Below are 12,890 nucleotides of genomic sequence, written 5' to 3'. Positions count from 1 at the left end.
TATATATATATATATATATATATATATATATATATATATAGCCTTTATGATGTTGAGGAAGTTTCCTTCTGTTCCTGGTTTGTTGAGGGGTTTTAATTTTTAAATCATGGAAGAATGTTGACTTTTGTCAAATGCTTTTTCTGCATTAATTGAGATGATCATGAAGTTTTATCATGAGCTTATTTTCCCTTCGTTCTGTTGATGTGATTTATTACACTGATTGAGTTCCATATGTTGAGCCATCCTTGTATTTCAGGAATAAATCCCATTTGGTCATGGCGTATAATCTTTTCAGTATGCTGCTGAATTTGGTTTGCTAGTTCTTTTCTTATCTTTGTATAGAGAATGTCTCTTTATGGAAAGAAGATGGTTTAACAGTTATTAGTCTCTCTTTATTTGGGGCAGTGAGCTGGACACACAGACATATACACACATACACACTTACAGACAAATACACACAGACAAATACACATATATGCACATTATTAATAATTAAATACATATATAATTATATTTCTAATTTTTCAACTTCTCTTCATTCATTTATTCAGTCACTGGCTTCCTCCATTAGATTGCCAGTCTCATAAGGGCAGGGGCCATGTGGCTTCTGTTTATACTGCTGCATTCCCAGTTTCTTTTTTGGTACTTGATGCTCTCGGTGAAAGTATGTGGAATGAATAAATTTTGTTTCCCTCAGTAATCTTTTATGATATTTTTACCATCTTCATTTAACAGATTAAAGCAGTTTAACCAGTATAACACTAGTGAATCAGTAATGCTAAGGTATGGATTTGTTTTAATTAATTACTTAATGTATATTTATTAAGCATATATACCATGTATCAGGCTCTCTATAACAGGCATTGGACATGTGATGGACAGTCCCTGACCTCAAGTAATTGATGGTCTGGTTGTAAGAAGTAGACAAGTAGTTATACAGCGTAATGAGAAATTTGATAGAGGTATCAAATCTATATATTTAACAGGCATACCTCGTTTTATTATACTACGTGCTTTGCTTTTTTTTTTTTTTTTTTTTTTTTTTTTTTTTTTTTTTTTTTTAAAATAAATTGAAAGTGTGGCAACCCTGCCTTGTCAGAGGATGGCTAGCATTTTTAAACAATAAAGTTTTTTTTAATTAAGGCATGTACTTTTTTTAAAGTCATAATGCTATTGCACACTTAATAGACTACAGTATAGTGTCAACATAACTTTTATATGCACTGGGAAACCAAAAAATTTTGTGTGACTCACTTTATTGTGATATTAGTTTACTGCAGTAGTATGGAACCAAACCTGCAGTATCTCTGAGGTATGCCTGTATAGATATACTATACTATATTTTAGAAATGTGTCAGCTATTTTCTGTATTGGCAAACATTGTATACATATGCCCCCAGGTTATGACAAGTCTACTTAAAATTTGTGTTGAAGTGTTTTGTTCCTGAAACCTTTAGTGCTTTTCAGCCTCATTGTGATTTGCTCAGAGTTGCAGTTTCCTTTTTGTTACATAGTTTTTCCAAAATACTTGAAGACTCACTCAGTGAACTTAAAAATTCTGTTGCTGAAAGAAAAAAATCCTGATACTTGAGAATTCTGAATATCAAATCCAGATTTCATGGGAATGAGTTACTTTTTAAAAAGAAAAAACATGCAACTGTAAATTAGTATTTGTTTACTTTTTAAAACATACTACTTTTCCTCTCATAAGTACAGGAGTCAAAGAGGTAGATTATGAACTCCTAGAATCTGAATATATATTCTGTATGTTTTCCTCATTAAGCAATTTCAGTATTTCATTAAATTTCGTATAAATAGCATTTTTCAAAATTAAATATAGTATATTTTGCATACTGATACTTGTTACAAATATTCTTTCTTATGATATTTTATATTATGGTTTTGTTTTCTACTTGTTTAAGCGGCAAATACCACTGTTCTGTCTCCCAATACCAGAAGATTTTAGGTTATCTCATTTGCTAAAAGAAGGCAAGGAAGGACTGTAAACAGTTTACTTTGTTTTTGTCTTGTTACATTTTGCAAATATGATTCTATCACTATTTCCCCCATCCCTTTTTATCAGTTACTTCTTTTCCAGAATGCCTCAAGTCTTAGTGAAATTGTGATGATTCTGACTTTTTAAGAGAAAGCAGGTTTTCCTCTCCAGTTGGCACAACTTGTCAGCTCTTTTAGTTGTTTTTGTGCTGTTACTTTTCTTTTCCCAGCTGAGTAGTATTTTCCCCCCAATCCAAATATCTTTAAAAATATAGAACTGTCAGTTTACTCCACGATACTGCCAATTATTATTTCTGTTTCTTAATATATGCCAGATATACCACTTTGTAGCCTTTGAAAAACTATTTCACCTCTGTCTCTTCATGAGTAAAGGGTGCTGGGATTGGACTATATGGTTTCTGAGGTCCTTTATGCAATGACTTATACAAATTTATTTCAAAATAATGCAGGTCAGAGTAGAATGAGCTTTTAGCTCTTAGTATTGGCTAGGGCGTCCTAGAAATGGCCATGAACTAACGACGTGATTAGCGAAGGTCTCCCGGTTTTCATTCCAGGAGCCCACAGCCTACTGAAGTGTCATAGCTGTGTATGATCGTGTGCGTTTGAGCTTATTTGTGTGTGTTTAGTTCAGAATTAAGCAAAGTTATAGTATAGTGACTTTTGGCAACTCAGAATTTTCAGTGAATCTGAGAAGACAAAATTAGATAACACTCTTCTGGTTGCAATTAACAGATTCTGCTCAACTAGTTAAGACAAAAATTGTTTGTGTGTGGTGCATAGAATGAGATGAGGGATTTTAATGGCTCTTAGAATCAAGAAGAGTTAGCAGGAGAATAGGTCTTACAGGCCAGATATTATGAGGGATATTGTATTCCATGTGTTTTCTTGTATGCTGGTAATGTTGCAGGAAGGGGGACCCCTTCCAGGGCCCGAGAGTGAGCTCTTGTCTAACACTTGGAAATGAATTGTCCGAGGAGACATGCATGCTGACAAAGCAAGAGACTTTATTGGAAAGGGGCGTCCTGGTGGAGAGCAGGAGGGTAAGGTGACCCAGGAGGACTGCTCTCCCACGTGGCTTGCAGTTTCAGGTTTTATGGTGATGGAATTAGTTTCCAGGTTGTCTCTGGCCAATCATTCTGACACAGGGTCCTTTCTGGTGGCGCGCGGAACTGCTCAGCCAAGATGGATTCCAGTGAGGAGGATTCTGGGAGGTTGGTTGGACATGTGGACTGGCATCCCCTCTGTCCTTTTGACCTTTCCCATATTCTTCTGGTTGGTGGTGTCTTGTTAGTTCCGTGTTCCTTACAGGATCTTCTGTCATAAAATAACTCATGCAGGTTGTTACTGTCCTTGCCTGGCCAGGGTGGGCGGTTTCAGTCAGTGTTTTCCCTAACAGTAACTTCATTATGTCCTTCTGCAGATGGGTTTTCTCCATGAGTCAAGAGACACGGTTATCTGTAATTTTAGACTTAACCTCCTTATAGCCTTGTGACTGGCGAGCTCCAATTTATAAAACACATATCAAAGAAGAACTCTCAATAGACCTAGCCCAGGACATATGTCTTGCCCAGTGACCAGGAACCAGGGGCTTATTGCCAAAAGGAATGATTTGGAATGGGAAAGGGTCATCAAGCAAAGATTGCTTACCTGGTAAACATAAAATGCCCATTATTGATATTTAAAGGGGTCTAGTTTTGTAGACAGAAATAATTAAGGGTAATAATTTGTAATGGAAAAGACTTTTCTTTTCCATTCTAGTGCCGTATTCTAGTGATTTTGATCTAAGTCTACTCTATTCAGGTGAAGAGGGCTTTGATTTGGATTCAACCAGCCTTATAGTCAAATGCAGACAGAAAGAGGTCTCCATATGTGTGTGCTCATTGTTTTTCCTGTCTCATTTCCTTTATTTTTCTTCCTTCTCTGTGTACTTAAACCATACCCAGTGAGTCTGTATTTACATATAAGGATTTAAAAGTAATATGGTTAAAGCTTAATCTTGTTATTTTATTATATAATGTCTAGTTAATTTCTATTTAATGATTATCCCTTGGCTTCTGATTTTTAAAAGTCTAGACTCAGTTCAATATGACACACATTTGTTGAGTGTTCTAGGTACTAGATTTACAAAGAGGAGTAAAAGCTGTTGTGTCCCCTAACACGAACTTAGAGAAAAATATAAATCAGAAATTTCAGCATGTTAAATGAAGTTAAATGTTTAATATGCTCTCCACCTTAATAATAACTCACTTTCTTTACATTTGAAATTTTAGTTGAATATAATTTACTTGTAGTGTAATGACCATATCATTAGTAAGCTTGACAAATTTTCACAAACTTAACACATCCATGAAACCAGCATCCAGAGTGACTCAGTTTCAACCCCACAATGTATAACTAAATGCATAACAGTGAAAATATTGGAAAAGGATGTTCTGCTGTCTTCGGGTACCTTTTTTCCCCAAAAAGTTTTTGCTAGTTGCCTCTGCTGCTATTATTTTTTGCAGTAAAGAATGGTTTCTTTGGCTTATTAACTGAATGCCAGGAATCCCACCGAATTCCAAGTGAAATACATTCTCTGTGTTGGTACTAATTTTTATAATCATTAAAAAAAAAAGATGCTTTGGGATAGCTTATCATTCCAAATGATTTTACCATTCCAAATTTTTGAAGAAAATGTAATATGATTAAAATTAACATTGTTTAGCAGGACTTCTTCAGAAATGTTTCTGTGGTTGTAGTAGTGATTTTTATTATTATGGATTTATGTAACTTCCATGATATTTATCAAATTTCCTTCACCTGAATACAACTAGAATAAAATCTCCATGAGTTACTAGTTGTTTTTGAAATTTACACTTGTAGCTTTCTATAAAGAAAAATGGTTTAATGAAGAATTTAGTGTGAATATGATTGAAACTATTGCACTAAATATAGATAACTTTTGAAGTATCTTAAGCATTTCAGAGGCATTTATTCATGAGTATATAATTGATGTACTTCAATACATAGCATATTTCCTTGTATATATTACATGCTTAGTAATTAGTTGAGATTTGTTATTCAGTTTTTAAGATATTTTCAACCACTCTTAAATGTAACAAATCTCATCTTTATAAATGGATTATTTCCCTGAATATTTTAAAAGGCATTTAATTTGAAATATTTGCATCTTTTTAATGAACTCAAGGTAACCCTTTCATCTTTCTAATGTGAGATTATGTATCATTTAGAGACTCTTTAAGGGAAAAAAAGATTGACTTGATTTTTAAACTGGTAACGACATTTTTGAGAATATTATAATTGCCAGCAATTAAGCAAATCATTGAGTATTTGAAAAATACTACCTACTTAAAATAACTACTGAATGGTAACAGTTTAAATATATTCCCACTAAAGATTTCTCTTACTACTTCACAACCAATAGCATAAAAGATAAGGGGAGGTTTTTCCTTTTTTTTCCTTTTTTTTTTTTTTAGTGGAGTGACTGAGAGAGATATGGAATTTCTTTGCAGTAATTAAATGAAAGTGTTTATTATGCAAAGGAACTTTAACATACCCATTTTTATTCTTTTAAAGGAGGGTGCCTCGGCCCGTAAGACGCAGACTCCTGCAGCACAGCCGGTACCAAGACCAGGTAAAAATATAAAACTTTTTGATTTTTGTTTTTTTCTATAATCATGACAGTGAAAATTTTTGATAATGCGTAATGCTTTGAAGGAATTGAAATTTTACGTAAAATACTTCAAAACTAGTATAAGAACATTTACTTGAGTAAATAGGTATAGTTGAAGAGTTAAAGAAAATTTTTAAGAAAATGTTTTTAAGATTTTAAAAACATGTTTTGAAAAGCTATTTATTATGTACCCATTCCCCCATCAATTCCTTGTTTGAATTCCGTGATAGTACAGTGGATGTGATTTTTGTTTTTTCCTACAGAAGCATAGAACCATAATTTTAATAGACTGATAAGCAGCTTTGATGTTTAGATTTTCAGATATCTGTCTTATTGAGCATATTAGGTTCCATAATCATTTTTTAAAATATGTATGTTAATAAGCAAGGATAGTATTGAAGTTACTGGGTTGGCCAAAAAGTTTGTTCGGGTTTTTGTACCATCTTATGGAAGAAACGGAACGAACTTTTTGGCAACCCAGTATGTTAGCAGTATTTTCTTTTCCTAGTACCTAAAAAGATTGATCTTTGTAAATGCATGTAGATATGAACTCTATATTCATTTTAGGTGTTTTGGGTTTGATTTTAGTGTTCGTTTGTTTTATTTTTACATTTAGCATAGTTATCAGTGCTGTTAAAAGTGGCTGTGAAGAAAATGAAAAGAATTGAAAAGGCACAGTCAGGAATTTGACTGGGTGATCTTCCTTTTCAGTTTGTTAGTGTCAGTAGTGCAGATTTGTATATCTTTTTATTCATAGTACATTCGCACATAGGCTAATTCTAAAATTATGTAGATTACAGGTATTCAAATTTCTGGAAGCACTTTAAAAGCATGATGTTAAGAGGTTTATATTGGGATGGTTTTGTAGGCTCTTTCGCTGTGTCTTGGATCCATAAACCTGGGTCTTGACATGACTAGTATTTACTTTTTTTTTAAATGACGGGTTTGTTTGAAATCTTTGTTAAATTTGGAGTACATTGGATGTAATTTCTTTCAGATGACAGGACCATGGCACTATTTTTCAGTAGAGAAGACCATACCAAAAGCTGTTAATGAGAGTATAAGGAAGAGCAATTAAATTTAATAAATATTATTTGAATGCCTTCCATGTACTCAGTGCCAGAAACTAGGAGGAGCTAAAGGAGCTCTTTTCAGGAGTGAAGAAAAAAGTCAAGGAAATAAGAATGGGCAGACTGAGTTGGACCCAAGGAATATAGCCTGCAAAGTAGAGGAATATTGTGAAGGCAGTTGAATGATAGATACAGAAGTATTTGTTTTCCCTTGGAAGGGGGTTACGGCAGGCTGTAGTCGGTCAGTCTAAAGAAGATCACATGAGAAATTCAGAAATGGTATAAAAAGGAAGAAATCACCACCTTAGGATTCTTACTCTGTTTTGTGCTATGTGATAAATAACTGTCTCCATTTCACATTTTCTCAAAATCATTTGGCAGACAAAGGAAAGGGGTAGGGGTGGCACTAATACCTGAGTAAACCCGGTTGTTCAAATGTGCCATGTAATAAAGCGAAGGGAGCTGGGTTCTACCAGCTAGTTAGTTATGTGATCCTGGGGAAGGTCACATGTGAGGTAAGGAGCTGTGGGTATTTTCAGCTCCTAATATTCCATCTTTCTTTTTCAATTGTTCTGCCATGGTGATTAAAATGGTTGAAATTAATCTTATCTAATGTCTCATAACAAATACTCTGACGCCCATCCATGTGAGGTCTCCTCTTCTTTTACTCACTGATTGACTCCCATAGGTCCACAATCCCTACCCACCATTCCAAAAGCAGTGATTAATTATTTTATAAGTTTTTAATGCTCATTTGTCAGTAAGACCTGACTTGAGTGGGCGTTAGCAGTTTGTCATCTTTGTCTTGATCAGTGAATTTTTGTTTTGCAGATTGTTAAATGTATTTGCTTATTGGGTGATGCCCAATTTTGAAGGCATATTGTGCAGTATATGGCATGTTCACCGGGATTATCTTTTTAAAATTGAAAAAAAAAAAAGAAAACCACACAAAACATTTCTGGCAATGTAACGTTATACATGAGACAGCATAGATCTATACTGTTATTTGTTAGGTAGAGTTTGAATTATTTGGAAATAGGGGACTGAACTACCTATTCTTTTTTCCTTCAGTGAAGGAACTCAAGGGTGGTGTTCCTTTTTTTTTTTTTTGGCTGTGCTGCGAGGCATGTGGGATCTTAGTTCCCCGACCAGGGATTGAACCCGCGCCCCCTGTTTTGGAAGGCGGATTCTTAACCACTGCACCACCAGGGAAGTCCCATGGTGTTCCATTTTTGATCATTTTTTCTTATTTATTCTTTCATCAAATATTTATTTAGCACTAATTGTGCCAGGCAAGTCCCTGGGTCAGTTTAATATTTTAAAGTGTTTATAATTATTCCCAACTTCTAAACATTCATTTAGGGAATATAACTAACAAGAGGCACATGCCTTCCAGTGAATTAAGAAACACAAGCCTTTGATAAGCTACAGTCCTGGAACTTAATGTTGTTTCCTTTTATAGCCACATTAATCTCTTGCACATATCCCTGCTCTTGCTGCCTCTTTCTAATGCGTGTGCGTCACATACTTCACTTCTCCAGCTTTCATTCTTTACTTCTGTTTCATAGGTCTTCTGAGATGGGTAGGTGAGTAGCCATAACTCTGTAACTCTAGTTTATCTGCTTACTGCTCATGTGAGATTGAGAGAGTTAGCCCTGTTCAGTGATCCACTTTATAACCTAGGTGTTGGTTGGATTACCTCATTCCATAGTTTTAAATCTATGTGCGGATGATTTTCAAACTTGTGTCCCTAATTCTTCCTACCTCTGGTATCATCTGTTAACTGTTTAACATTTGGATGTGCCATAGACATCTTAAAACTGATTAAACCTTAAAACCTTTGCTCTTTGATATTTTTCCCAAGATGTCTTACTTCACATTCTTCTGCTTCTTCATGAATAAATGACACCGCTATCAACTCTGTTTCTTAAGTCCAAGACTTAGGAGTTACTCTTTATTTTTCACATTTGCTTATTCCTCTCATCTAATATGTCAGTGAGTTCTGTCAAATTTACCTTTTCTGTATTCCAGATTTATCTATTCTCTTTATCTCCACTGCCACAACTCAAGTCTAAGCCACCAGCATTTCTCTAGACTAGTGCATCTTAAAGTATTGATATTAGTCCATTACCTGTTTAGTTCTGGTCCCTAACAAGATACAGATAGGAATTGAGGGTACAGTACTGGCACAACATCCAGGTGCATGGCCAGTTTTCTACCTGTTCATTGTTACTGTATTTTATTTAGTTGACCTTGGAAAGTTTACAGAAAAACCTTATGCTTAACCGCACGTAATTTGGGTAGCACCACTATAGAATATCAGTGATAGTCCTAACTGAGCTTCCTGCTTTCATGATTGTCCCTTTTATTTTTTATTTTTATTTTTTTTGTGGTCCGCGGGCCTCTCACTGTTGTGGCCTCTCCCGTTGCGGAGCACAGGCTCGGGATGCGCAGGCTCAGCAGCCATGGCTCATGGGCCCAGCCTCTCCGCGGCATGCGGGATCCTCCCGGACCGGGGCACGAACCAGTGTCCCCTGCATCAGCAGGCAGACTCTCAATCACTGCGCCACCAGGGAAGCCCCACGGTTGTCCCCCTTTTGATCCCTTATCTAAATTTATTGTTTTTCCCTTACAGAAGGTGTGACGTGAAAATCAAATTATGTCACTTTCTGGCTTAAAAGTTACAGGGTTTTCCAGTGGCGCTTAAATAACAAACTTAACGTTGCCTAGAAAGCCCTACATAAAGTGACTCCTACGTGTATTTTTAACCTCATCTCCTGCCACTCTTCCTTTTGTCCCCATGGTCTGTCTGCACATTTGCAGTTCCATAAGCATGACAGTTTCTTCCTGCCTTTGGCATTTGCCCACATTCCTACCTCTTTTCAAGACTGTTCTTTCACTTGTTCTTTGCAAGGTGGCTCTTTTTTGTCCTTCAAACCTCAGCTTAAATGCCATTTCCTTTGAGAGGCTTTTTCTAAGCATTTTGTCTAAAGGACACTTTAATATCAGTGTACATTCTCTTTGCTCCTTAACAATATGTATTCAAATTTGTTTATATGTGTTTGTTTACCTATTTGTTATGGTCTGGTTCCCCTGCTTTACTGAAAAGTCTTTGAGGGCAGGGATTATTTCTGTTTTATTTATCATCATAAAAATAAGAACCTAGCAGAGTGCCTTGTACACAGGCTGTGAATAAATATTTAAGTAAAGAATATTAATTATATTTGAAATCAAGCATAGTAATAGTAGTTGCCTCTTCTCAGCTTGTAAACAATCGGTCATTGCGTTTGCGGAAGGCAGTGATAGTGGTAGAGGCACAAGCAGCAGTAGCAGTTTGCGACAGCAGTGGCCGCGAGGTTCAGTGAATGGTAAATATGCCCAGGGCCCAGGACCTGGACAACTTGCCTTGATGTTTTTAAGACTCTTAAAACAGAATCAAGATGTAGAAATTGTTGTCTCTGATTTATGGTTGGGGACAACTGAAGCTGAGCGGCATTCATCTTAGCGTGCCGGGGTAATTTGCCTGCAAAGCGGCACAGTGAGTGGGGATAGAATCGAGATCATCTGAGTACAGGCTCTTGCTCTCCATCACTCTCCTTGTGGACTCGTACTATTCTGCTCTTTCCTCCCCCATCCTTTAAATCAAGCTTATCCTTAGCGCGTTCATCTTCATGTTCCTGTCTTGGTCCTTAATTGTATTTGTTTTTTTACTAAACACCTAAAGTTTATTTTTAATGTGTGAGCTTTTATATTTTTGCTACATTAAGTCTTCTCAGCCTTGATTTTAGAGAATCTTTTCCTATATTCCAGAGTCCATTGTGGATTACCTTAGCAAATCAGTGGTAGTTCAGTTGAAGATTTCTTTGTTCTCCTTAGTCATTCTCTCAGCAGCTCCCGTCTACAGTTTATCCATCTCTCTGTCCATCCCATCATTCCTGTATCCCGCCAGCAAATTCTGAGTATTTATTGAGATTGTATTTTATTCCAGATGACACTGTCTAGCCATATCCATGTATACATGTCAGATGTATCCATGAGTACTATTTCTAAAAATAATTTAAGAAAGTTTTAGTATTTTTTTCTCAGGAAGAAGAAAGATGAGAACACTATAATAAATATGTGTGTGAACTTGTATTTGTATATATCTTTCTCTGCTTTCTGTGGCTAGAAGAATCGTACTTGTGGACTATGTAATATTTTCTCACAATGAAATAGCTATATAAAGGAGTACAAAGTATTAGTTAAAATTTAGCATTTTACTGCTTTTAAAATGGAACATATTCCAAAGATGTGTGTGCTTTCCTTTAAAAGTGATATCTCTAAGAACTAATGTTGAATTAGAATTTTAAATTGTTGAATTTTTTTTGTGTGTGATTTAAAAAAATTAATTGTAGCACAGCACATGGCACGTAGAAGGCAGTCAATAAAAATTTATTGTATGAATAAATCCTGAAAATTGAACATACAGCACTTTTTATTGTAAAATATGTTAATCTTGAACTAGGCTGATATTGCCATTATTATGCCAACAAATATTTTTGTGTATTATAAAGTCCATAGTACATACAAATAATGAAAAGATACAAATATTCATGTTTTTATAACATGTATTCAAAATTATTGATAATACGGGCAATTCCAGAATAAAGACCTTTACATGACTCATTGCCTATAATGTTTTCTTCTGCTAATAAAAACCCAAAAAATTTTAAAAAGAGAGAAAAAGGTACATATTTTAGGTCTTAGTCCCCAGTAATGTCTTTGTTTTTCCTCCACAGCAGTTAAGTATATTTCCCTCTCCCAGCCCTTCCCCCAGAGTTAGATGCTCTTGTAGTACTCTGTTTTTGCATTTATTACAGTGTAATCAGTTAATTCAGAAGTTATTTATTTGCTTCCTTTTCTAGATCCAAGCATCCATGAATGTAGATACCCAGTGCCTACCAATGCCCATGTATCCCCTTTCCTTGTGACCACTGATTGTTGAAGTGCTAAGGCACTGTAGTGGTTTTGTGAAGCAGAGAAATAACTTAATATTATTTAAGAAGATTGCAATACATTTAAAAATTCTACAACTAGTCATATGTAAATACAAATATTTTAGGCCTTATTTACTTTGTAGCTTTGAAAATAAGAATGTGATTTTCATAACAACATTTTGAATTTTTTTCTTTCTTACAGTTTCTCAAGCCAGACCTCCCCCAAATCAGAAGAAAGGTAAGGTTGTGCCTGTGACTCTAAACTTACTTTAAAAAAGTAAACGTGAGTAAGCTAGCTTACAAAATCGGGGCTGATTGCATGCTTGTGCAGTTATACCAAATGTTTGTGTTTTGGTGTCTGTTCTGAGTAGTCAGTGCTCAAGTCATCCTGATCATTAAATATTCTGATCTATTTTAGCTGACTAAAATATTTTTTAGCTCAAAAGAATTAAAATTACAAATTTACAAACTTTTAACTTATAATTAGGAAAGTAACTATAATTCCTTTGAATAACATATTTGCTCCTTTAAAATTTTGTCCTTATAGGATCTCGAACACCCATTATCATAATTCCTGCAGCTACCACCTCTCTAATAACCATGCTTAATGCAAAGGACCTTCTACAGGACCTGAAGTAAGTAATTTCTTAAACTGTTCTTTTCATAGGACATGGAACTATTGTTGAGAATTAGTGTTACTAATGCAGTATTTATTTTGAGAAAGCAAAAATTCAGTTTCAGTGCTATAGGCTTTACAGATAGTCTCAAATATAAATTTCAGAACAGTATATTCTTTTATATCTGAATCCTGTGGGGAAAATTATAGAAACTCTGACTAAAGTTTTAACAAAGAGGGTATTATTGTATTAATTTTTTTTTAAATTTTTTTGCGGTACATGGGCCTCTCACTGTTGTGGCCTCTCCCGTTGCGGAGCACAGGCTCCGGACGCGCAGGCTCAGCGGCCGTGGCTCACGGGCCCAGCCGCTCCGCGGCATGTGGGATCTTCCCGGACCGGGGCACGAACCTGTGTCCCCTGCATCGGCAGGTGGACTCTCAACCACTGCGCCACCAGGGAAGCCCTGTATTAATTTTTAATGTGAATTATTTTGCTCCAGCTGAAGAGCTTGAAGAGGTTCTAAAACAAATTCAGGTTG

At 35.5% G+C, this 12,890-nt stretch overlaps 1 protein-coding gene across 1 annotated transcript in view; it reads left to right on the top strand.

Annotated features, from left to right (window-relative positions):
• Positions 1 to 12,890, top strand: part of CDC73 (cell division cycle 73) — an 88,779-nt gene that overhangs the window by 60,234 nt on the left and 15,655 nt on the right. Inside the window, exons 11-13 of the mRNA XM_007466195.1 lie at positions 5,593 to 5,650; positions 11,938 to 11,973; positions 12,283 to 12,370. Coding sequence (XP_007466257.1) covers positions 5,593 to 5,650; positions 11,938 to 11,973; positions 12,283 to 12,370 — 182 coding nt within the window. The remainder of the gene's footprint in view (positions 1 to 5,592; positions 5,651 to 11,937; positions 11,974 to 12,282; positions 12,371 to 12,890) is intronic.

Source organism: Lipotes vexillifer, unplaced genomic scaffold (genome assembly GCF_000442215.2).
Source record: "Lipotes vexillifer unplaced genomic scaffold, Lipotes_vexillifer_v1.1 scaffold585, whole genome shotgun sequence".
NCBI classification, from domain to species: Eukaryota; Metazoa; Chordata; class Mammalia; order Artiodactyla; family Lipotidae; genus Lipotes; species Lipotes vexillifer.
This window is presented reverse-complemented; position numbering and strand designations above follow the sequence as displayed.